At 43.5% G+C, this 27,110-nt stretch overlaps 1 protein-coding gene across 1 annotated transcript in view; it reads right to left on the reverse strand.

The window, feature by feature from the left end:
* Positions 1 to 12,879: 12,879 nt before the first annotated feature.
* LOC136578941 (pyrimidine-specific ribonucleoside hydrolase RihA-like) overlaps positions 12,880 to 27,110 on the reverse strand; it is a 42,768-nt gene continuing 28,537 nt past the window's right edge. The window contains exons 3-6 of the mRNA XM_066579151.1: positions 18,100 to 18,279; positions 17,587 to 17,698; positions 16,702 to 16,838; positions 12,880 to 13,375 (exon numbers count right to left, since the gene is read on the reverse strand). Coding sequence (XP_066435248.1) covers positions 13,022 to 13,375; positions 16,702 to 16,838; positions 17,587 to 17,698; positions 18,100 to 18,279 — 783 coding nt within the window. The 3' untranslated portion in view covers positions 12,880 to 13,021. The remainder of the gene's footprint in view (positions 13,376 to 16,701; positions 16,839 to 17,586; positions 17,699 to 18,099; positions 18,280 to 27,110) is intronic.

Here is a 27,110-nt window from a genome sequence, read left to right on the forward strand (position 1 = left end):
CCTCTCTAGATGTAGCGTATGCCCTCTTGTTACCGTCGTAGTCCTGGATGTAAACAGCTCATGGGAGAGATCCTTGTATTGTCCCCTCATGTATTTATACATAGTTATTTGATCACCCCTTAGCTGTCTTTTTTCTAGAGTAAATAATCACAGTTTTGATGCCTCTCTGGGTATTCCAGTCCCGTCATTCCATGTATTAGTTTAGTTGCTCTTCTTTGAACCCCCTCCAGTACCTTAACATCTTTCCTGAGCATCGGTGTCCAGAACTGTGCGCAGTATTCCATGTGGGGCCTGACTAGTGCCTTATATAATGGAAGGATAATGTTCTCGTCCTTCGCCCCAACACCTCTTTTAATGCACCCCAAGACTTTATTTGCCTTTGCTGCAGCTGACTGGCATTGGTTACTCTAGTTTAGTCTACTATCCACTAGTTACCCCCAGGTCCTTTTCTATATCACTTATCCCTAGTGGTATCCCATTAAGTGAATATTGGTGACATCCGTTTTTGCTGCCCATGTGCATAATCTTACATTTTTCAATATTGAACTTCATTTGCCATTTTTCTGCCCAAGCTCCTAGCTTGTCTAGGTCCTTTTGTAGCTGTACATTGTCTTCCGTTGCATTGATTATATTGTATAATTTTGTGTCATCTGCAAATATTCATATTTTGCTGTGCAGCCCCTTAATCAGGTCGTTGATAAATATATTGAACAGAATGGGGCCTAATACCGAACCCTGTGGCACCTCACTAGCGACTGTGGTCCAATCAGAGTATGAACCATTTATTACCACCCTCTGCTTTCTATCATTGAGCCAATACTTTACCCAATTACACACGTTTTCACCCAATCCGAGCTGCCTCATTTTGTATATTAGCCTATTATGTGGCACGGTGTCAAAGGCTTTAGAGAAGTCCAGATATACGAGCTCAATAGATTCTCCCAGGTCCAGCTTAGAGCGTACTTCGTCGTAGAAACTGATCAGATTTGTCTGACATGAGCGACCCTTCATGAATCCATGTTGGTGAGGAGTTATTCCCTTGTTCTCCTTGAGGTACTTATAGATGGTGTCTCTCAGAATCCCCTCGAAAAGTTTTCCCACTATTGAAGTGAGACTTACTGGCCTGTAGTTACCAGGCTCACTTTTGCTCCCCTTTTTGTAAATTGGAACCACGTTGGCAATGCGCCAATCCAATGGTACAACACCGGTCTTGATAGTGTCTAGAAATACTAGATATAGCAGCCTAGCTATCTTGTCACTTAGTTCCCTTAGTATCCTTGGGTGTATTCCATCTGGGCCTGGTGATTTGTCGATTTTAGTCTTCTTTAATCGCTTCCGCACTTCCTCTTGTGTTAGGTATGACATATTTTGTGAGGGGTTCTGTTACCATGCAGGGCGGCATGGGGTCCCGTGGTCGGCGCGCATTGCTCCGGCGTTGGCGTACTGGAGCTCTGGTGTCGGGGCTCTCCCGACGGCTTGGGGCAGCCGGTGGGTGGTGGCGTGGGCGTGTCCACCCGTAGGGTGCCGCCCGCATGCCTCCATCCTTCTTATGCAGCAGTGGGAGGAGTTGCCTCCTCCCACTCTCCGCCCCTGGGTGGAGCCTTGTAGTTAAAAGACTGGCAGTGATCTGAGCTCACTGCCAGTTATTGGTTCTGCTAGCATCTAGTCGGTCCTGTCTGCAGCCTAGTCTCTTTTCAGCCTCTAGTTTGCCTGTCAGCTTCCATTTTCAGCTTTGCTTTCTCTGTATGTTCTGTTGGTCATTTCCATCTGCCTTCTCTGTCGGCACTCTGTTCCCCCCCCCCCATCAGTTAGTCACATCTTGTCAGTTGCCAGATCCCTAGCCAGTGCAGCGACCATCGTCCAGTTGTCCGCCTGGGGTTAGCCAGGGCCGAGGCAAGTAGGCAGGGACAGTGGGGTGCGGGAAGATCATGGCACCCCACCTGGCGCTCGGCGGGTCAGAGTGCCGTAACATAATAACTGGCCCTTTAAACCTTTTTTTCCATGGAGGCGATCAGCTCCCTCGCAAAGCAGCTGCAAGCACTGGTGCCGGTGATCCAGGATTTATCAGCTCGCATGGTGGCCCAGGAGCAGTGGGCGTTGTCGCAGGGGCCGGACGCCTTAACCAGTCCCGAACCCAAGTGCCCTCTTCCCGAGGTGTTCTCCGGGGAGAGGAACAAGTTTTTTGTTTACCAACAGGCGTGTCGCCTGTTTTTTCGGATGCGTCCCCGTTCTTCCGGGTCAGAGGCCCAGAGGGTCGGGCTTATAATGTCCCTGCTGCGGGGCTCTGCGCAGACCTGGGCTTTTTCAATCCCCGAGGGTTCCCCCTGCCTGCAGCCGGTGGACTCCTTTTTTCATGAACTCGGGGGTATCTTCAATGAACCGGACCGAGTGGGGTTGGCGGTTTCGCGGCTGTTGGCGCTGCATCAGGGGTCGCTTTGTGTGGAGGATTATTGCTCCAATTTCAGATGCTATGCGGGTGATACTGCATGGAATGATAGCGCCCTGAAAGGCATTTTTCTGCAGGGCCTCTCGGACGCGGTTAAAGAACTGTTGATTTCCCATCCCGTTCCCGGGTCCTTAAAGGAGGCTATGGAGCTAGCGGTGAAGGCAGATAGGAGGCTCAGGGCTGGGAAAAAAGATAGACAGGCCCGTAGATTCAGGGAGGTCGTTTGTCCTGTTCCCTCCTCTTCCGTACCAGTCTCTGTTCCCGAGCCAATGGAGGTGGACCCGCTGGACCCCAAAGAGCGACGCTGGATTCGTTTATTGCACCATCTCTGCCTCTACTGCGGGAAAGCTGGACATCGGGTGATAACCTGCCCCCTGAAGCCTCAGCGCCCACAGTCTGAACTGGCGGAAGAACTCCAAGTCCTAGGCGATTGCAGGGAGGATCGCCTAGGACTACAGGTAACTCCTAAACTTCTGGTACCTTGTCAGGTTACATTCCGGAACTTTTCCCGCCCCGGGCTGGTGTTTATTGATTCTGGAGCAGCCGCTAACCTGATAAGCATGCGTTTCGTTAGACCCCTGATGGCTGAATTTGTGGCGCTGAAGACGCCAATTCGTTTTACTAGCATTGATGCTACCCGTCTTGCTACGGGCTTGGTACGATGGAGGACCCCGGTCTTACAATTCCCACTCGGAAGAACTATCATTCCTGGTGATGGAGAAAATGTCGGTAGACATGGTACTAGGGATGCCGTGGTTGGCGTTGCACGACCCCCAATTCAATTGGACCACCCGGGAACTGACTCATTGGGGAACATCCTGCTAAAGCCATCTTGCCCCCCTTCCTCTCTACTCAGTAGATACCACGCTCATTCTGGAATACTTGTCTGACTTCAGGGATGTGTTGTCCCAAAGCCTGTCAGAGACCCTGCCTTCTCACAGAGAGTGGAATTGTGGGATAGACCTTATTCCAAACAAGCCCATCCCTAAGGGGAATGTCAAGGGTGATGCCCTCTCGTGGAGTTTTGGGGTGCCAGAATGTGAGTCACTGCCTCCCGAAAATTCCCTGGAATCTGGGTTTGTGGTTGCGGCTGTGGACTCTGGTCTCATTCCCCGCCTTCAGAGGGCTCAGCAGGACGCTCCACCAGGGGTTCCCGAGGGCCGATGGGTTGTGCCAGAATCATTAAGCCTCTCAGTTTCTGAACCCTACAAGGTGGGTCAGAAGGTGCATCTGTCCTCCAGGAACCTAAGACTGAAGGTCCCGTCCTTAAAGCTTGCGCCGCGCTTTGTAGGGCCTTTTACTATTACGCGTGTAATTAACCCGCTCGCTTGCGAACTTGAGTTGCCAGCCACGTGGAAAGTGCATAGGGTTTTCCACAAGTCCTTGTTGAAACCCTTTGTCCCTTCTCGTGTGGCATTTCCTTTTTGTTTGTGTATACACTTGAAAAGAAACTGTTTAATAGATTTGCCTTCCCTCCATCGTCTTCAATGATTTCTCCTGCATTATTTATTAAAGGGCCAGTGCTCTCCCTGCAAATCCTTTTGCTGGTAATATAGTTGAAAAATAGTTTCGGGTTGTTTTTGCTCTCTTTGGTGATCAGTCTTTCCACCTTCTCCTTGGCAATTTTGATCCTAACTTTGCATATTTAGTTTTTTTTTCCTGTATGATTTTAGCGCTTCTTCGCTGCCTTCTTGCTTTAGTAGTTTGAACGCTTTCTTTTTTTTGTTTATTGCCTCTCTTACCGTCTTGTCGAGCCACATTGGTTTCCTTTTAGTTGAGATTCTTTTTTTTTTTTTTTTTTTAAATATGTTTTTATTTATCAACTCGGGGCAATCAATGGGTACAACAGAGATTGTTTGGGTTTTTCCATCACAGTTACATGAAAGTTCCCGACTTGTATTTTTCATAACTTTTTCTCAAAATTAAAAAAAATAAACAAACATCATATGTGGCATTGGGATAACAAAAACATGGGTGAGAAAGAGGGGGGTGTAGCAGACACGAGAGAGGGAAGGAAAGAGAGAGAGAGAGAGAGAGAAGAGAGAAAGAAAAAAAAAATATATATATATAGTAATTTGTAGGGTTATGGGGGGGGGGACAGACAAATACTTTAAACCTTACTCTTGACCTGTCTTGACAGCTGGTGTATTGGTTCTTTGACCATGGAATTGGGGATCTTCAAGTAGCTTGTTGCTTTTGGGAGGCCCCGCACGTCCACGGCACGTCTGGTGTATCACCCTAAACTGGCGCATCACCTACCGCTGTCTGTTCCTGGAACCAATATGTGTATTGAAAGCAGCTTCTCAGTTTTTCTTTTACTCTGTGTGGCAGCAGTTGAATGAAACTTCCCCAAGTTTCAAAGAATGCTTGTACCATTTTTTCTTTGAATAATGAGGTCTCAGCCCAGTCCATTTGGAATAGGAATGCTAATTTATCTAAGAATAGTCTGAATGGGGGGCTTGTTGGTTGCGTCCATGTTTGCAGGATGGCTTTTAGTCCCGCCGCCGCTATGAAATGTAATCGCTTTCTGACTCCCCTTGAGCAGTGGTATGTCTTGGGATCTAGGTATCCTAGTATTGCCCATATTGGTTCCTGTGGGCAGAAGTTTGTCAAGTTTTTTTTTGTGTATTCGTGTATTCATGTCCAGTAAGTTTGTATCGCAGGGCATGTCCACAGACTGTGATATAGGTTAGCGTTTGGTGTCTGGCATTTGAAGCAATTTGATGTGGTATAAATTCCCATGTTGTATCCCCTAGCTGGGGTGAGATAAGATCTGTGGACAATCTGCAGTCTCATTTCTAGGAATCTAACAGACGGCAAATATTTATGAGCCGATGATAGGGATTCCATAATCACTGTAGATGTGAAGTCTGAATTGTCCACCGACCACCTCCCAACCCCTGGGTAGATGTCGTCTTGTTCTCTCATATTTCTTATTGCCCTATATAATTTGGAAATCATTCCCCGTGGTCCCGAGGTTTTAGTCATCCAAGTGTTACCAGTCTGTTTCCAGTTTGGTTCTTGTATTTGCGGTATGAGTCCCTGAATGTAGTGTCTAGCCTGTAGGTATGAGAACAATGGGATCGGGAGTTCAGGGTATTTTCGTTTCATTTCTTCATATGTTAGGATCCGCTTTTCTCCTTTGTGTATGATTTTTTTCTATTGAGTCTATTCCTTGGGCCCTCCATTCGAGAAAAATGTTGTGAGGGTTTCCATCCTGGAATTTGGGGTTGTTTATTAGTGTCAAGTATGTGGATATGTAGGGTGAAGTCTGACTATCTCGTCTCAGTTTATTCTATGTTTTCCAAGCTGCTAGTATCAGGGGGTTGTGTTTAATCTTCTCTGGTAATTCTTTATATGGGCAATGGAGAATGTTTTACAGTTGTGTTTTGCCTGCCATTGTCTGTTCAAGTGGTTCGTTTGTGAAATATGATTTGGAGTGGATCGAGTCATGTATGATTCACGCCTGTGCTGCTAGGTTATAGTCTCGTATGTTGGGCAGGTTAACTCCGCCGTTGTCTTTGTATTTATGTAGGGTTTTTAGAGCTATGCGTGGTCTCTTTCCCCCCCCCCCCATATGAACTTTCTATATAGGTAGTTCATTTTTTTATATCTTTTTGTTTTAAAAATATAGGTAATGTGTGTAAAATGTATAGCAGGCGGGGGAATTCTATCATTTTTAGAAGGCTGATTCTCCCCAAAAAGGAGACCACAAAGTTTTTCCAGGTGTTCAATGTTGTTTCTAATTTTTTGATGTAAGGTTCTACATGGTGTTATATAGTGCCGAGGGGTTTCTTGTAATTTGGATCCCCAGGTACTGTATTGAGCGTTTTTCCCACTTGAACGGGTATTGGGTTGCCTACTGGGGTTTAGCTGGTCCTCTGAGTAATAGGGCTTCTGTCTTATCAAGATTTAAGGTGTAACCCATGAGTTTTCCGAATTTATTTTTTTTTTTCAATTTCTTGCAATAAGGGTGTTAATGTGTCTCTGGGATTGTTGACTATTACTATGATGTCATCTGCAAACGCCTCTATCTTTATTTTCGCCTCTCCATAGCAGGTCCCTGTGAATTGAGTTGTGTGTGTTAGAAATCTGAGTAGTGGGTCTATTGACAGGTTGAACAGTAACGGTGAGAGGGGGCATCCCTGTCGGGCCCCTCTGAATAAATCGATCTTTGGTGTGTTGAGGCTGTTAACTGTGAGGGTTGTGGTAGCGTTTGTTTGTGTGGCATTGATGTAATTTCTGAAAATTTGTCCAATCCCTTGTTTTCCCAGCAATATGTTCAGGAATGGCCAAGCCATTTTATCAAAAGCTTATTCCGCATCCAGACTTAAAAGCATCATTGTTGGGTTTTTAGGGTTTTGTGCTGCGATCGTTGCCGCTATGGTGGCTCTAATGTTTTTTAGGGCGCTACGCCCTTGTGTAAAGCCCTTTTGTGATGGATTAAGTATGGACGGTAAGATTTGTTGTAGCCTGTCTGCTAGGATTTTGGACAGGAAATTGTAATTGCAATTTAAGAGTGCTATGGGTCTATAGGATCGTGGGTCTGTCTGGTCTTTATGTGGTTTGGGAAGTAAGATTGTTCTGGAGGTTCCAAAATCCTCCACCAGCATGTCGTTTGTGTAAATTGTGTTGTAGATTTGTGTTAATATTGGCACTATGTCTCCTGATAGCATCTTGTAATATTCTGTCGAAAAGCCATCTGGCCCTGGTGTTTGACCTCCTGCCGCCATCGTAATTACCCCCGGACTTCCTCCTCCGTTATGTCAGCATCTAATAGTGCCCTCTGTTCCTCCGAGAGTATTGGCATATTAATGGTTTCTAATAGGTTATTTATGTCTTGTACATTGGTGGGTTCTGCTCTGTATAAATTTTCGAAGTATTCATATAGTATCTGAGTTATCTCTTCTTGTTTTGTTGATAGTTCTTTCCCGTTGGCGTGTTTTAAAGTTAGTATTGGTTTATGTGGTTGTCTTTGTTTGGTCAGGTTGGCTAATAGCCTCCCTGTTTTGTTGCCCCATCTGTAGTATTTATTTTTTGTTAATTGGGTTTGCCAATGTGCGTGTGTGTGTACAAATGTGTTTAATAGATGTTTTGCTGTAAGAAATATTTGATACGAGTTTTCGTCTTGGAGATCTGTATGCGCCTTTTGTGCTGTCAGAAGGGAGTCATGTAGGGTGAAATTTTTTCTTTCTGTGGGAAACGTAGCCTATGATGTGACCCCTCATCACTGCCTTTGAGGCTTGCCAGAATAGCGCTATGTTGTCTATATGTTCTCTATTATCGTCTACATAGTTGTTCCAATGTAATTTTAGATATTCCCTGAAGTCTTCCGATTCTTTTAAGAATGAGGGGAAGCACCATAACCATGACATTTTTCGGGGGGGTAACTACTTGTAGTTTTGTTGTGATTGGTGCATGGTCACTGAGAGATATTGGATGTATTATGGATTTGTGGTGGTGGTCAAATATGTTATTTGAAATCAAGAAGAAATCTATTCGTGAGAAGGAGTGATGGGCATTGGAACAGCATGTGTATTCCCTGCTAGTGGGGTTCGAGATTCGCCATGGGTCACATAAGCGGAGTTGGTCTATCAGTGTTAGTAATGCATGCGTAGTTGAGGTTGATTGTGTAGTTGGCCCTCTTCTTCTGTCCAGTGAGTCGTCCTGTACGCTATTAAAGTCTCCCCCTAGGATTATTCGGTCATCCATATATGGTTGTAGTTTCTCTATCAGCATAGTGTAGAAAGCAGTTTGTTCTGTGTTGGGGGCGTAAATATTTACCAGACTGTATGTTTGTGAGTCTATGCTGATTCTTAGTATTAGATATCTTCCCTGTGGGTCGGCTATGGTTTGTTTTATTATGTATGATATATTTTTTCAGATTAAGGTGGCTACCCCTCGGGATGCCGATGTGTGTGATGCTGTGTAGCATGCCTCTATCCATGGAGCCGTTAGTTCGCCTTTCCCTTCCTTTTTCCAGTGTCTTTCCTGTAGGTACACAATGTCTGGTTTATGTAGTTTTAGATGTGTGATTACTTTTTTCGTTTTATGGGCGTATTTAGTCCATCTACATTCCAGGATAATATTTGTAGTGTTTTGGGTGTTTGATATTCTGTTGTCTCTGTGTCTATAGGCATTGTGATGTAGTTTTTTTGGTCTTATTTACCGTTTTGTTTGCCTCTTTGTCTTTGTTGCATCCTTCGGTCCCAGCAAGCCGCGGATGCAACTGGGTGGTGGTTGTGCCGCGTCGGCAGGGTCCTCCGATATCCCTTTTGAACCTTTTTCTGGAAGTCAAGCAGGTCAGAGTTAAAAACATGAAATAAAACATTGTAACATTTAACATAATTTTCTTTTGTTTCTTTTGCATGGACGTCGCCACATCCATGTCCTTTGGGGCAGGGTTCTTGTGAAAGAAGGGGACGGGGTTCTTTCTTTTTATCAGTCTTGTCCCTGTTCTTCGTTCTCTTCCATTTGTATATGCCGTCTTGCTTCTTCCGGTGTGTTGAATATCAAGGACCTGTTGCCATCTTGGACCCAGAGTTTTGCTGGGTACAGTAATTGGAAGGGTGTAGGGTTTGGCATATTGGGGTGAATAACTTGCGTTTTTGCAATACTGCTACCGAAAAGTCCTGGAACATAAGGACCTTGGCTCCGTGGATTATTAGGTTTCCTTGTTTTCTGTAGGCCTGTAATATTGCTTCTTTTGTTGCCCAGTGCATATATTTGGCTATCACTGGGCGAGGTCGAGCTTTGTTGTTGCATCCGTCTCCTTGTGGGCCAATGCGATGGGCTCTTTCTATTGTTAGAGGGTCGTTAGATATGTCCAGTTGAAGGGCTCGTGGGAGGTCGGTTGTTAAATATGTTATCAGCTGGGTATTTGTTATTGATTCCAGAATTCCCACGAAGCGCAGGTTATTGCGTCAATGTCTGTTCTCCAGGTCATCGATTGTTTTTTATTTTTTTTTTTTATTTTTTAATTTTTTTCTCGTAGCGTTTCGGTTTCTGATCGATTGTCTTTGTAGCGCTGCTTCTAAGGTTGCGATGGTTTGTTCTGTGTTCTGGGTCTTTGTCTACAATTCTGTCAGTCGTTGTGTATTGTCTGTGATTTGTGACAGCGCTGAATTTATGGATTTGTGTAGCGTCTCTAGTCTGCTGTCAAATAGTGGAATAAGTAGTTTGGAGACCTCTTGTGCCACTATTGTTGCTTATGTCATTACTGTGCTGTTGTCTGTTTCAGAGTTTTGTGGAGGGGAGAGGTCCATTGTTTCAATGTCGTTCTCTAGCGTGTTTGGGGTTCAAGGTGGGGTATTCTTTAGGGGGGATGCGGGTTGTTGCAGGTTTTTACCCTCTTTTTCCTTGATATTTTTGATGGGTCTGTTTTTCAGTTTTCCTCCTGTGTTAGTTTTGTCCATGTCTGGTTGTCGTGTTGCTCTTGTTGAGATACTCGCGCTGCGTTCATTTAAGTATTTGTCCATTTTTTATGTTTTCCCGGACTCTTTGGTTATGTCGGGTATATGTATGTTGGTACGGTTATTTTTGTCTTTTCTTTTGTTCCTTCTCTTTTTCACCCCTCCTTCTCTTCTCCCCCCCCCCCTCCTTCCCTCTCCCTGCCCTCAGTAGTTCAGTTGTTTTGCTGCAGATTTTTTCCTTTGTGGATGTGGTTTTTCGTTTTGTGGTTTATCTTTGCATTGCTTTTTGCTTGGTTTCGCTGCCTTGTCTTGCAGCCAGTCTTTTTATTGTTGCTTTTGTTGTGCTGTGTTTCTTGTTTAGGGACACCTGGGCTTCTTATGTGTTTTTGTTTCTTCCTCTCCTTCCTTCCTTCCTCCTCCTCCCCTCCACACCTCCTCTCTCCTCTTCTTTCCTCCCTGTCTTCTCTCCCCCCCCCTCTTCCTCCCCCTCTTCCCCCTGTGTCTTGGGGCTTGTTTTTCTGCGTCTGGCTTGTGGGTTCTTTGTCTTCCTCCTTCCCGCGTCTGTGTTCCGGCCCGCGGTCCCCGTGGGTCTGGTCGGAGGGTTCACCGGGGGGTTTCCAGGTGTCTCTTCGGTGCGTGGGTCTTACGCTTGGCAAGTGGGGGAGATGTTCGTCCCCCACAGCTGCTGTTCTTAGGTCTTCAGAAGGTCCCGGTGTCTCTGGGCTGCGTTGCTTGCAGGAGCTCTGCAGAGCACGTCTTGCTCCCTCTGTTTCCTGGGTGTAAGTCCGATTCTTTTATTTTTAAAGGGAATGAACTGCTCACATGAGGTGATTAGGATCCTTTTAAACGTTTCCCATTTGTCCTCTGTACTGATATTTTTGAGGATGTTGTCCCAATTAATGTTACCGATAGTAGTACTAAGCTCATCAAATTTTGCTTTACTAAAGTTTAATTTTTTTTGTCGCTGTTAGTTATAACTATGTTTATTCATGATGTTTCTCCATAATTTTGTAACCAATGTTTATTCATGGCAAGCAAAATAAAAACTGTTTGAACCATAAATGTGTGGGGGACATGAGGGGGTTATATTATAAAACCTCTTGCATTGTGGCAATAAAACAGAAGAATTGCTAGAGACACCAGTGATGTTTCTCATTCTTCTCTGATGCATCGTAAATATATACAACCTGGCATACCTGATTGATAAGGCTACAATACCTCTTGAGTATCACCTAAATTAAGTGACAACTTTAACAGTATTAGTATTTATTTTTAGAGAAAAATGTACTTCAAGGTTTTAACCCTTTTCTTCCCAGAATGTGTCCGTACACTTCAATAGCCAAGGACATATAAGATTCCTTAATTTAAACAGTTATATTTCAGGCTAGACTGGATAGATATTTTGTACTCTTATTTTAAATCTAAGAATCTTGGCTTTAAAAAAAGACCAAGATCAAAGCTTTATCTACAGTACAGTCTGAAATAAAGCTATTTACAAATATATGTTAATGTGTTTGAAAAAAATATTTGTTTGTCACAAAGTTACATGAAGGTGAACAAAGCTGTCAGCAACCCATTAAGACAGATGCAAGAAGCAGGTTGTCTGCTATAAGAAAATATATGGGTATGTGTGTGTAGTATATGCTATGATGCATGGCCATGCCTGTCATCTTGCCTCACATCCCTCTGCTAGCAGCTGTGGCGCGAGCTCTCCCAATGTCTGCAGTAGATTTCCAACTCCAGCTCCTGCTTACACCTCTCTGCTGCCCAAAGGGCACACATTAGCATGCTCCAAGTCTTAAAAGGGCCAGGTCAAACCTGGCTATTCTGTCACCTGCCAATCATGGAACACTTCTGGTTATATCAGGCACATTCAACCTAAGGAAGGTGCCTAAGCACTTGCTCTTCTTTCGGTCCAACTAGAGGTGCTATTCATTAGTGCTGACTTCCTGGTTTCTGACTCTGGCTTTACGTACCTGCATTTTCCACTCCTGACGAGTGGTTGAATTGACCATTTTTCTGTCTACTGCCTGCCCTGATGAGAGAAAATAAATGAGCATTTAGAGGTCAAATCAGGAGTGACTAAATGAGTCAGACAGTCACAGAGCTGCAAGTGCCACCTACTGCCTTGTCATCTCTATGACCCTGTCTGTGAGCAGAAGCCTGCCGCTACCAGGTACCGCCTGCAGCCTGCCTCCTTCAGATTCAGCCTGCATGGGCTTCCCTCCCCTCTGGGCCGCATTCATAGCCATCTGGGGCCACAGGTTGGACAGCCTTGATCTAGGGCAAAATAGGACCTGAAAAGCTAGGTTCCTAATCCGGGCTACCGTTCTCAGAGCAATTACTCCACCTAAGCTTAGGTGTGAGAATTGGGTACTGTGAGGATCAGTTTCTTGAAGTATTCGTGTGCCCCAATTCTACATTTTGACAACCAAACGTAAGCCACCTTCACACAGGTGAGAAAACCATGCAATATTTGTGCATTGTCAGACGCACAAATCTCGCACGAATATGAACCCCATTCTTTTGATTTGGGTCATACACATGAGCGATTTGTTCAAATCGCAGTATGTTTTATCTTGCTGTGTGCTCTCACACTGCCCATTGTTTTCAGTAGGGCTGGTGGCAGCATCGCACCACATGCTAGGTGCACGCAATGCGAGGTCTCCATTGAAAACAATGGGAGAATTTCCGCAATCTTTCGCCGTGGCTGTCAAGTGATGCGAGGCGGTTTTGAAATAAAACACCTCATATCCGCAGTAAAAAAATGCGTGTTGGTGAGCGATTAAACGTCGCAATATCGCGCTCGCCCATGTGAAGTTAGCCTTAAGCATTAACCTGGTTTTGCATGTTGTGGTAGTTATCCTTGTGTGGACAAGGGCTCTTTGGGAGCTGATCTTTGATAGGCACTAGGTTTCGTGAGATATAGGTTAATGTGCTTAAGGTTTTATCCTTGATATTAACAAAAGTTATACTTTATATATGGGCACCTACAGATGAACTGAGAACAAACAAAGGAAATAGCTGCTAGTCATGATCACTTTAATAGTACAATATTGATTAGGTAAGAGAGATTATAGCATAAATGAAACAAGTGTCACCTTAAACTGAATGGCCTCGTGTAGAACATTACTAAATGCAATGCTATTCATTTTAAAATATCCTAATCTCCTAAAACAGTGGACTCCATCAGTGCTTTAAACTTTTCCATATCACATTCAGTAATCACAAAAGCCTTATTTTGTTTCTTAAGATCATCAATTAAATCCAGCACCATCATTCCCCGGGTAAATTTCCCAGTTATCTCCACAGTTACTGCACATTCAATGACTTTTGTAACTGTACTGCCATCAATAGCTGCAGCCATTGCGTAGGAGTCACAGGAAACAAATCCAGGTCCTCCCACAATCGCCTTCTCCTCCTTCTCAGTCCTGGAGAACTGCAAGCTGTGGGCATAGATCTTCTTTATAAAGTCGGATTTCTTGGTCCCCATATTCACCCATTTATCATACCATTCCTGCATGATCAAAGCAGAAACAATGTAGTATGCTTCAAAGAAGAACATTTACATTTGCACCATTATATGTATGGTAAATGTCTAGATCCCAATATCATCTTATTATGCTTTTATATTAAAGGGGATGTATGCATCAGAATATTATTAGGCTTGGTGGCCATGGTGAAAACTGCAAGTTTTAAGGATTTCTTTAAAAACATACTGTAAATACTGAATGAAAACTTTTTAAAAAATCACCAAAGATTAACCCTTTAACACCGCAGCGTGTACATTTATGTCCTGGGTGTGCCTATTCTGCTCAATTCAAGACGGGTGCTGGCTGTCTGTAATAGCAAACACCTGCCCACCTGCAACAGGCACAATCAGTGTTACCGCTGTTCAGTTCAGACTGCAAGAGCTATAAGTGAAAAAAAGAAAGCGCTTAAATTATTAAAACATGATGGCAGTGAAGAAGCGCTATAAATGTACAGGTAAAAAACTAATTATGTAAGGAAAATATAAAAACTGCAAAGGAGGAGGCAGAAAGACTGATTGCAGGAGAAATCATAGAAGATGCGGGGAGGGCAAATCTATTATATAGTTTTTTTTCTCAGCTGTATTCACGAAAGAAAAAGAAATGTCACAGGATGCAGGAGAATAAAATGGACCTCGCGCAAAATATCACCTGGCTAACTTAGGAGGAAGTGCAGAGCTGTTTAAAAAAGATTAAAAATCGACAAACCGCTGGGCCCAGATGGAATACAACCAAGGGTTCTAAGGGAACTAAGTGATGTGATGAATAGACTGCTATTTCTTATATTTCTGGACACTAATAAAACTGGGGTTGTACCACTGGATCGGTGTATTGCCAATGTGGTTCCAATATACAAAAAGGGGTCAAGAAGGGAGCCTGGTAACTACAGACCGGTAAGTCCCACTTCAATAATGGGAAAAATATTTGATGGGTTTCTGAGAGACGCCATCCTAGAATACCTGAAGGAAAACAACAGTATAACCCCTTATCAGCATGGGTTCATGAGGGGTCAATCATATTAGACCAATTTGATCAGCTTCTACGATGAAGTAAGCTCTAGGCTGGACCTGGGAGAGTCTATTGATCTCGTATATCTGGATTTTTCTAAAGCATTGGACACTGTGCCGCATAATAGGCTGATAAATAAAATGAGACAGCTCGGATTGGGAAAAAACGTGTGGTTGGGTAAAGAGCTGGTTCAGAGATAGAAAGCAGAGGGTGGTAAGTAATAGTTTGTACACTGATTGGGCCACCATTGCTAGTGGGGTGCCACAGAGTTCGGTATTAGGCCCCATTCTGTTAAATATTTTTATCAATGACCTGATAGAGGGGCTGGGCTGCACAGTAAAATATCAATATTTACAGATGATACAAAATTATACAAGACAATTAATACAACGGAGGACAATGTACGGCTGCAAATAGACCTAGATAAGCTGGGGGCTTGGGTAGACAAATGGCAAATGAAGTTCAACATTGATAAATGTAAAGTTATGCACATGGGGTACTACTAGGGAAAAGTGATATGGAAAAAGACCTGGGGGTACTAGTGGATTGTACATTTACCTGGAGCAATCAATGCAAATCAGCTGCTGCAACAGCAAAAAAAAGTGTTGGGTTGCATTAAATGAGGTATAGGGGTGAAGGACAAGAACATTATCCTCCCACTATATAAGGCAATTGTCAGGCCTCACATGGAATACTGTGTACAGTTCTGGACACCGGAGCTCAAGAAATATGATACAGTACTGGAGGGGGTTCAAAGGCGGGCAACTAAACTAATAAATGGAATGAAGGTACTGGAATACCCAGAGAGGCATCAAAATTGGGATTATTCACCCTGGAAAAAAGACAGCTAAAGGGGCGATCAAATAACCATGTATAAATACATGAGGGGACAATACAAGGATCCCTCCGATGATCTGTTTATACACAGGACTGTGACGGTAACGAGAGGGCATCCGCTACGTCTAGAAGAAAGCAGGTTTCATCACCAACACAGAAGTATTATAGGGGTTTTTTGCCTTCCTTTGGATCAACCAGGGGGGCGAGAAACAGGCTGAACTAGATGGATATTTTCTCCCTTCAGCCTAACATACTATGTTACTATGTTGCCATGGCACCCAGGGCCCCTCTGAAGGTCCCTATGGCTGCCATAAATGAATGCTTATGAAGGCATGCCATGAAGGCATTGCTTCAAAGACTGCTTGTCAAAATGCAGTATAATGTAATAGTGTGGTGTTACATTATGCAGTATGAGCGATCAAAGTTCAAGGTCCTTATGGGGCCTAAAAATATACGTAAAATAAAGTTTAAAAAAAGCTCTTTTAATTATTGTAAAGAAATAAAGGAAGTAAAAGTTTTTTGTAAAAAACCTTTTCCCGTATTGATAATAAAAAATAAATAAAAGCATACTTGGTATTGCTGCCTCCATAGAAAAACGATTTATCAAAGTAATACATTATTTATCCTGCATGGGAATGTCATCAGTAAAAAAAACAGCCCCGAAATTGTGCATTTTTGGGCACGCCATCCCCAAGAAAAAAATGAATAAATAGTGATCAAAAAGCCAGGCAAACTTTAAAATGGTACCAATAGAAACTACAGTACGTCCCGAAAAAATGAGCCCTCACAGAACTATGTCGACAGAAAAATAATAAAGTTATGGCAATCAGAAAGGGCAGCAATAAAATAATGTTTTTTTCCCAAAGATATTTTATTTTTTTAAAAGTAGTACAGCAAAAGCAAAACAACATAAATTTGGTGTAATCGTACACAGAATAAAGTTATCATGTCATTTTTGCCGCGTTGTGTTCACCATAGAAACAAGGCACCCTGCCCCAAGATGGCGGAATTTAGTTTTTCTCCAATTTCACTCTACTTAGAAATGTTTTAAAGTTTTCCAGTAAATTATGTGGTAAATAAATGGCACCATTGAAAAATACAACTTGTGCTGCAAAAAACAAGCTCTCATGTAGCTGCGTCAACAGAAAAATAAAAAAGTTATATTTTTTTGAAACTGAGGGAAAAACATTTTTTTTTTTTTTTTAAAGGGCCACTTGCTTAAGGAGTTAAAAAATAAATGTTTAATATAAAATTTGATTAAAACAATAGATTATTATTTCCTTTTAAGACCCAGGGATTATTCCTGACAGACTTCCCTTGTGGATAACCTACAATAAATCACAATACAGGTCATCGGGGTCTCCTTACATACATTAATATTATTCCTTATAAGCCCATGTCATTATAAAGCTGTGACGTTGGCCCACAACTGGCCTGTAACTACTTAAGTTTGAAAAACTCTACCAACCCATGTAAACTTGTGACGACATGCGAACTCCCATGTGGCGATATAGGTTGGACACAAGTAGTCATTGAGCACGATGTAGGCAGCTTCCGGATCTGCAACAAAGTTGAACTCTCCACAAGCTGTAGTATTTCCTCTTGCTAAAGCAAACAGATATCATCAGTATGATGGCTTTACATCAGAGCCAACAACATCATCTAACACAATATTTTACTTTACATTGCCTAAAAAGTAAAAATTCTGAAACTTATGTGCAGTTTCATGCAGGACAATAATGATGTCATTCCTAAAAGGGTTTCCGAGCTTATAAAATGCTGAAAAGTACCATGCAGCCCATCTCGGTGTTTCCTGGCTATGAGAAGCCCAAGGCTGGTTTGCCAACAAGATCATCAGGCATTGCAGAAAAAGCCGAGGCGGCAGCCTTATACAGTTTCCATAACTCCACTAAAGTGAATGGGTGTTATGAAAAAGCATAGTCTCCGTTATATAGAAGTTACAGAAACCGTGTAAAACGGTGTGCTATGCCGTTTCCGTAACTCCTGTTCACTTCTTTGGCAACAGCCAAACAGTATGAGACATCCCACTCAACAAAATATAAAAATGAGGCATAAAGGGCCAAAGGCGGACCTCAAATATCACTTTACATCACCAGCACTTGAAAAATACAAGCCTCAATGATGCATGTACCACATTGCTTATAAACAGAAAGATGCTAATCGGATCTCCCCCACAACGGGAATGTCCGACGATCAGGTCCAGCCGCAGGGATTGCTTAGCTTATTGTACTGGACCTGACCCTCGGACTCTACCGTCTGTATGGTGGTAATATTTAGTCTTGGTATAGCAGCAACAATATTATACTAAATATAAATATACACTCTGACTTACATTCCATATTTCCTCCCATTATGTACAAGCTGTGAAGCTTCTGGGGGAAGGTAGGGTCCATTTTTACCGTGAGAGCCAAGTTAGTCAATGGGCCAGTAGCCACTAAGGAGATCTGTAATAAAAAAATAAGTTGAATGAACATGATGGAATAATGATGCCTATATAGAGTTGTTTCTGATTCTAGAAAACCAATTTTATGTAAAATCAAATATCCCAATGACCCCATTAGTACATATAGTGCCTATTCCCATGTGGCATAAAATATCTTGCAGTCTAGTGTATTATAATGTGCCCGGTCTTCACAATTTTTATATCAGTCGATATCCGATGACCCACTGTGGTCCATATACGGCAAACAAATGTATATACAGATTACCCATTAGCTGATTCTTAGGAACATATACATTGACCAATTTCCTGTGACTCATGCATGGTCTGATGATAAGGACTGGCAGTCAGTCACATATACAATAGCCAGGCCTCCTAACCATTGATCCATTTACTAGATAGTACCTGGCCAGGATATTCACATGCAAATTTTTTCATGGCATCAACAGCATGTTCCTTCTGAATTAATTCCAAACCAGGAGCATTGGCATCGGGTACGTCTCCTAGACCATCTACACCATGGAAATCTGATGCATGGATATTTTGTCCAAGGATAGCTGTGGATGATCCTCTAAAGACTGGAATCTACAAAATCAGGAAAAAATAAAATGAAACATGTCATCTATTTCAAATGTACCTTTAGGGTTCACTCAGACCAGCGATTTTTTTTAGCACATACATAGGCCAATGCTTTCCAATGGCAGCACTGGCCCCATTAAAAACATGGAGAAGATCGCGCTCCCCTGCCATAGCTATGGCAGAGGAGTGCGATGCTATCCCAATGATTTCAATGGGGCCGGTGCTACTGCCGCTCCAATGAATGTAATGGGATGAAGGCAACCCCTGCAGCGATGATTTTCAGAGGGTGGGGGCTTGAAATATAAGCCCTACCCTGAAAATTATCAGCGAATTTATGTGCAATTTTTTTTTCCCTTCGTTTGTGTGACTGAGCCCTTATAGTGCATTTTTAACCTGCCAACAGTCACGTTAAAATCGGAACAAATCTCCCAAAAATGTCACTTTTTTATATTGTAGTTTCTGAATTTATGTCACACGTAAATATATTTTATACAGAACTCGTCACCTTAAATGCACTTCTAACCCCTTAACACAAAAGGACGTAAGTTTATGTCCTTGCAGGGTGGATGTGAGTCATCCACCGCACCGTGTGTGTGCCATCCCGCTGCGGGTGACGGCCTCCCGCTACAACAGCAAGGATAGGTGAGAACTCCGATCTCCGCTCTTAACCCTGTCCTTGCCGCAATCAATGTACATGGTGACACGTAAAGGGATCACAGAGGGCTGATGGGTTGCCATGGTAACCGGACATCATACACTGCTGTCCGGGCCTGCCATGGCCTGTCCTGAGATTGCTATTGTGAGCGATACTGCATTACAGTAAAGTAGTACTGCAATGCATTATCATGACAATAATACTTTTTAAGGTTCAAGTCCCCTACAAGGACATAAATAATGTAAAAAAATAAGAATAGTGTAAAAAAAAACCAAAAAAAACAAGCCAAATAAACCCTTCTTTGCGCACTTTCCCATTTGTATTTGAAGAAAAAAATCCTGCATATTTGATATCATCGTATCCAAAACGACCTGCACAATAAGTTGAACACACAATTTGTCCTGCACGGCAAAAAAAAACCTAAAAACAAAGGTAAAATACTTATTTTATTCATTTTGCTTCAAAAAAAGCTGTATGTACCCCAAAATGGTACCAAAAAAAACTACATTTCGTGACGCAAAGGACAAGCCCTCATAGAGCTCCGTCCATGGAAAAATGTTAAAAAAAAAAGATAGGACTTTAAATGCAACGACGTAAAAAAAATAATAAAAAAAAGGATTTTACTGTGTAAGGCTGCATTCACACGAACGTATATCGGCTCAGTTTTCACACCGAGCCAATATACGTCGTCCTCATCTGCAGGGGGGGGGGGGGATGGAAGAGCCAGGAGCAGGAACCGAGCCCCGGCCCCCTCTCTGCTTCCTCTCTGCATCTCTGCACTATTTGCAATGGGGAGAGGCTGGTCGGGGGGGGGGGCTAATTCTCAGAACTTAGCCCCGCCCCCGTCCCGCCTCCTTTCATTGCAAATAGTGCAGAGGGGCGGAAGCTCAGTTCCTACTCCTGGCTCTTCCATCCCTCCCCCCCTGCAGATGAGGACAACGTATATCGGCTCGGCGTGAAAACCGAGCCGATATACGTTCGTGTGAATGCAGCCTTAAAGTGGAAAAACTTTAAAAAATTATAATCCTGTTATTATTGTAATCATACTGACCCGCAGAAAAAATGTATCATGTCATTTATGCCACATGATTAATGCTGTAAAAAAAAAACAATATTAGAATTATTGTTTTCTCAAAACCCTCAAAAAAATGTATATAAAAGTTTTACAATACATTATATACAACCAAAAATGGTACTAATAAAAAAACTACGCAAAAAAAGCCCTCATATATCCATGCCGACAGAAATATAAAAACGTTAGGGCTTTTGAAAAGTGGAGATGAAAAATCTCCAAAAATCGTTGTGTCCTTTTATGGTCAAAATAGGCCTTATTACAGGGTATCCTAGTTAGGCCGCCTGCAGACGAGCGGGTCGGATCCGGCAGCGAGAAATCTCGCCGCGCGATCCGACCCCAGAGCCTGCAGGGGCGAGCGCGTACTCACCCGCGCCTGGCGGCCCCGGCTCTTTGATGTGCCGGCTGCCGCGCAGCCGGCGCATGCGCAGACCGGAGCCGGCGGCCAGGTGAGTGCGTGCTCCGCACAAAATTAGAACATGCCGCGGTTTGTTTGCCGCGCGAGATTTCGCGCGGCCAAACCGCGGCCGTCTGCATAGGAGTGCGTATTGTAATGCACTCCTATGCAGACTTTCAGCGGCGGAAATCCCGCGGGAAATCCCGCGGCGGGATTTCCGCTCGTCTGCAGGCGGCCTTAATGTTGTGGCAGGGCGAATAGAAAGGTAGGCTTCACCGCATTGCTGATGTGTAAGGGCCCCTGCACACCGGCGTTTTTATCACGTGAAAGTCAATAGGACCATCTAATGTTAAAACCGCATCGCACAAAAATCACAAAGCACAAAGCTTGCAATTTTTGTGCGATGAGTTTCTTAATATTAGAAAGTCCTATTGATTTACGCGTTAAAAAACGCAGCAAAATCGCGTGAAAACCGCCAGTGTGCAGGGGCCCTCATGCTAGCAGACTTTACACATGGAAACTAATTTAAGTGTAAAATACACTTTTATTTGTAATTACATGAAGTGCAGGAAGAGCACATAGTTTACGCCAACGTGTTCTCGACGTGTCGGACAATGCAAAGCTGTGCGCAAAAGATGCATTTGCAATTAGCAGCAATTCATGCAGCATCAATTGTCCAGCTGCGCTCAGTATCCTTTGGTGCAGGGTGATGGTGTGGTTCACAGCTGCAGCATCAACTATCTCCTTCAGCTTCCCCTAGACATAAAAATGAAGTGCTGGAGGGAAGGCTATGGGAATAGTTTATGCTGCCCCTCTCACCCCGAGTGAGAAAATCATGGGTGCAGTTGGACAGCTGACAGAGGGTGAATGAATTGCTGCATCCTGAACGCATCCCTTCTGCACAGCGTGGTACTGCAGCACAAGGCAGACAGGGCGAGAATTGTCCAAGTAAACTATTTGCTCTTCCTGCACTTAAACCCTGCAATTGCAAATAAAACATTTTACATTTCAAGTAGTTTTCACCCTGCAGTGAAGGCTACCTCTCTATTTGCCCTGCCACAACATTCAAGCTGACACCTTATACAGTATAAAGCTTTGGCTCCACCTGCTGGACAAGATGGAATACTGCAGCCACATGAAAAGTAAATTGTAGTTTTATCTGAAGCTAATTCTCTCTGGTCTGCCTCTTTTTTACATGACAATGAAGCTTATTGCAGAAAAAGCGTGGATGCCTTATACCCAGCAATCAAAGAACAGCTGGAAAATAAGAGCAAGAGATCAAATGATGGACAGAGGTCATTGCGCATGGAGATGAGGAGGTAACCTGTGACCATCATCTTCTGTGAGGCGTGGATCCTGTGCTATCTATATAGAGCTGTTACCTTTGATTGTGATCTTGCTTGTGATGATTATGAGATAAGTGCTGAAAAGTTTTCCCCACGGAACAGGGGAAACTATTATACTGTCATACTATTATGAGGCTTAGTGGTCAGAATGAAAGCTGCACGATTTTAGGATAATATTTAAAAAATCTAAAATATATATATATATTTAATGTAAAAACTTGATCCAAATAATACAGTAGGTCATTTCCTTAAAGCAGCAGTGTCCAAGCCACATCAGCCTTATGGCTGCCATCAAAGAGCCGACTGTAATTGAAAACTGCACAGTTAGGCTGGGGTCACACGGGACGTATTCCCAGTGGAAATCTCGTGGTTTGGCGGCAGCGAAAAACTGCAAGATTTCCGCCGGGAAAGCTCCCACCCACTGGCGTTTGCGATTTTCGTGCGTGAAAAACGCAGCATTTTCTGCGCGTTTTTTTGCGCATTTTCCGCGCATTTTTTGCGGCTTTGTCGCAGCTTTGCCGTTAATTTACATTGACATTCATGGGTGCATTAAGAGAAAAATAAGGGGTCAGAAACGCTCTTTTCTCCTTAGGGAGAGCAACTATATACTATAAACTAAGTGAGGAGACTCAAATGGCCACGCACGCTCCTCTGGGTAATATGCAAATAAGGGAGATGGAATAAATCCTCCACAGTGCCACCTATTGAAAGGCAGCATTCCTACGAGTCAAAGTTGGACTTTTTATACAAGTCTTGTTACAATGACTGGGAATCAAAAGCAAAGCCAGACTCCATGTACATACAGCTGTTTCCGGGTTATTGCCCATCATCAGTGTACAGTAGGAGTCTGGCTTTTGCTAGTGAGAGGCCTGGGACGGGGGTCAGAAACGCTCTTTTCTCCTTAGGGAGAGCAACTATATACTATAAACTAAGTGAGGAGACTCAAATGGCCACGCACGCTCCTCTGGGTAATATGCAAATAAGGGAGATGGAATAAATCCTCCACAGTGCCACCTATTAATGCTGCCTTTCAATAGGTGGCACTGTGGAGGATTTATTCCATCTCCCTTATTTGAGAAAAATAAGGACACATATGCAACTGACAGTTCCTATGTTAAAAATTGCAACGGACCAAAAAAAAAAACGCCAGTGGACAGGAACACATTCAAAACTAATTGCTCTTGAGAAAAAACGCAAAACGCAAAGGAAAAAAAAATCGCCAGTGGGTGGGCGCCCTTAGGGTTTGTTCACACAAGAGTATTTTCGCAGCAAATTACACAGGCAATTCTTCTGTGCGTAATATGCAGTGAATAGAACCCATTGATTTCAATGGGTTTGCTCATATTTCACGTGTGATAGTGTGAAAAAATACAACGCATGACCTACTTCGGGGCATATTATATGCCACAATAGGCCATTGAAGTGAATGGCCATTGCAAATGTGCACTGAGTACACAGGACACGTTTCAATGGGCCTGTCTTTCTTTTTAGTGTTTCTTTTTCTCATAGTGGCCCCAGTAGTAATAGTGTCCCCTATATTGGCCCGTGTAGTAATAAGTGGCACCCATAGTCATCCCTGCTGGGCAGTACCCCTGCAGGCTTCTCACTCACCCAGCCTGCAGCTCCGTCCCGGTGGTGGCCACAGCCACTACTGAGTCTGTGACCAGGGACCTCTCCCCTCAGCGCCTGTTCTGCGTACAGGAATACGCATGCAGACACTGGGAAGAGAGGTCAGCCGTCACAGACCGCACTCGAGATGAGTAGCATTTCTGTTAGGTTTGCCACATAAAATGAGGTGGCGGGCTGGATCCGGCCCGTGGGCCTTGCATTTAACACATGTGCTTTGAAGGGAATGTGCCATCAAAAAATGGCCGAGTGCATAAATAAAGTCTTTATGTTAAACATATCGTTAAAAAATTCTTAGTGTTTTTTTCTTTAATTTTCAAAGTCACAATCTATTTTTAAAAAATCTAAAATCCTGCAGTTTTCGCACTGACCAAGGAGCCTAATAATAGTCTGACACTCCCTGTTCTGTAGAGAACACTTTTCAGGCGTCACCTCACTGACATCACAGGCAGGATTACACTGCAAGGTGACACCTATATGTAGATAACACAGGATCCACCATTCACAATCGGTGATGGTCAGATATCACCTCCTTCCCGTCTGCACAATGACCTCCGCGCATCTCACAAAAAATGTTCACTACTCTTCCCCATAGAAGTCAATGGTGCCTCTCTTGTCCAATGTGAAGATGGTGTCTGAGTTCTGCTGTAAAGCATATCTCTAAATGGTAACTGACCTTTTCCAAAAAGAGGAGGAACAGAAGTATTAGAGCTCCTATCCACGGATGATCTTGCATTGCGTTACTCATAGTGATAATCCGTTCGCTAGTAACGCAGTGCATACTTTCCATAGTGTTGCTATGGAAAGCGCAGCCCCCTGTCCACGAGCGGAGAATCAGAGCGATTCTCCGCTCATGGGACTCAAATCGCAGCATGCTGTGATTTGCCGCAATTCACCGCGGTGAGTTCATCTGTCAGATAGGCTCACCGCAGAGAACTGTCAGTTCTCCCCCCTGCTCCCCGGAGGCGGAATATCGTAGCAATATTCCGCCTCGCCCGTGGACAGGGGGCCTTACAGATATGTGCCATATACATCCAACCCTAAGTGAGCGTGTGAGGCTGTCTTCTAAAGTGTATTGTGTCATAAGTGTGTGGCTTGGGATCAGTGACTTTGGATTCAGGGATTTTGATATATGATTTTGATATATTTTTATCTAGTTTATCTCTATGAACCCCTATTTAGACTGTGCTCCATGATTGACAATGCCGTCCAGTGTACATCTTGTGCCATGTATGCAGTCCTTGAACAGCCATGCATACTGCTGTATGACCATGCTCTGTATTTGGAAGCTCTGATCCTGGATCTAAATAAGCAGCTTACAACACCGAGATCCGTTTGCATCATAGAGGGGAGTTTGCTGCTCACTGAGCTCTCGCAGGGGTAGTGGATGGTAGTTAAGGAGAGCAGGATAAGCGGGCAGCAAGCTGGGTGACAGAAGGAGGGGTAGAGGGAAGAGAACCAGGGAGGCTAGTCATGAACTGGCACACCACAATAAGTTTGCAAAGTTGGCAGATGAGGGGAATGCCATTACAGGGTTAGCACTGCTGCAGCACGACATAGTCTCTGACCACCTGGGGGATGTCTGCTCTAGTAAGAAGGGGAATGGGAGTGCAGGGCAGGCTAGACAAGTCCTGGTAGTGGGAGACCCAATTATAAAGGAGATAGACAGGGCAATCTGCCATATAGACCGGGATCATTGAACGGTGTGTTGTCTTCCTGGCGATTGTGTTTCACACATCATGGATTGGATTGACAGATTACTGGGAGGAGATGGTGAGGATCCAGCGGTCATGGTACACATTAGCATCAATGACAAAGTTAGAGGTAGGCTGGAAGGTCCTTGAAAACCATTTCAGGGAACTGGGATGTAAGTTTAGGACAAGGACCTCCAAAGTAGTATTTCTTTAAATACTACCTGTACTACGTAAGAAAAGCAGCAGGAGATAAGGGAGGCGAAGAAGTGGCTCCAGAGTTGGTGTAGGTGAGAGGGGTTCGGGTTCCTAGAGGACTGGACTGACTTTGCTGTTGGCTACAGGCTCTACCGTAGGGATGGACTGCAACTCAATGGCGATGGTGCAGCAGTGCTGGGGGAGAAGATGGCTAGAAGGTTGGAATGTTTAAAGTAAAGTAGAGACTTGGGGGAAAGTGGGCAACCAGAGAGATAAGGGGGAAGACAGTGTGGACAGAGACCTGGGACTAAGTAATGGAAATGGGGGCAGAGCAGTGGGAGGGGTTAGTACAGTTAGAACTGGCAGAGCAGTTAATAGGAATACACTCAAAATAAAAAATAAACCCTTCTAAACTGTATGGTGACTAATGCTAGAAGTCTGACCAATAAGTTGACCAATGCTAGAAGTCTTACCAGAAGAACTAAAACATAAAAGGGGAGGGGTTTGTCCTTATGTAAAATCCTGTTTAAAGCTCAACTTATGGGAAGATATTTTGGTAGGGGGATGAACATGTGGAGTCTCCGTGGGTGAAAATACATGGAGTAAAAAACAATAATAACATCCTCATAGCGGTTTTCTATAGACCACTAAATATAACAGAAGCCACTGAAAATCTAGTACCGAAGTAAATAGATGAAATGAGAAATCACAATGAGGTAATTATTATGGGGTTCTATAACTATCCGTATAGAAACTGGGAAGATGAAACCTGTGGATGTCATAAAGGCAACAACTTTCTGTTGATTACACAGATCTACCCCAAAAAATTTTGAGACCTCTTTTAGATCCAAAAACGGAGGGTGCATTTAGACGAGCGTGTTTATGTGCGTACATACGTGCGCACATAACCAGGTGTCTATTAGAATATTAGAACCATTGGTTCCCTATGGTGTGTGCACGTACCTGCAAAACATAGGACATGCGTGCACATAGATATGTCCATGGTGCGTACCAATATTCCTCGCAGGGGGTCCCCTCATCACTGAACACTGTGACAGCACTGCCACAGTGTTCAGTGACAGGGGGACTCTCCGTGGGTTAGGTTGGGACATTGACACAAAAATATCGATAGTCGATAGTATCAACTATCGCTGAACAAACTATCGATTATTGTAAAAAAAAAAAATCGGTGGAAAACTATTGATATTTCGATATATCGACTTTTTAAATGCTGTATAAAAATAAAACAGGTTTGGGGTTAATAAAGCAACAATCAACCAAAAAAGTTATAGTTTTCTTTTAAAACTTTAAACTGCTGACTTTATTATTACCTTCTAACTATTAATAACATGAAAATATATTAAAGTCACAAATGAAAATAAACAATTACAGATGAAACATATAATAATATTGAGTCTATGAAAATAAGTTTTTTATCATTGGCCCCAATAATCGTTATCTAATGAGCCAAGAAGTATTAATTTGCTTGCATGCTTTCCCTTCAAAATGCTCCTTCGAGCAGACATGACCGGGAGTGCAGGAAGATGATTGGAGGTAAAGACACTGAAACAAGGTCCTGCCAGCGACAAGGAAACCAGAAGCTGGCCGCTGGACCTGGCGGGATGTGAGCATGAACTCTGTGTGTGTTTGTCAGGCTGCGTGCCCTGCATTTCTTCAAGTTGCCGTTTAGGGACCAACGGTCTCCATAGCAACTTGTAAACAATGCAGGGCCTGGTAACGCGAACGCAGTGCCCCGAACGCAGTTGTAATTGCGTTAGATGGGTCTCCTATCTTTTCTATGGGCACTGCGTTCACGTTAGATGCTGAACGCACCACGTCATGTCTCCTTTTC

Source organism: Eleutherodactylus coqui, chromosome 9 (assembly GCF_035609145.1).
Source record: "Eleutherodactylus coqui strain aEleCoq1 chromosome 9, aEleCoq1.hap1, whole genome shotgun sequence".
Lineage (NCBI taxonomy): Eukaryota > Metazoa > Chordata > Amphibia > Anura > Eleutherodactylidae > Eleutherodactylus > Eleutherodactylus coqui.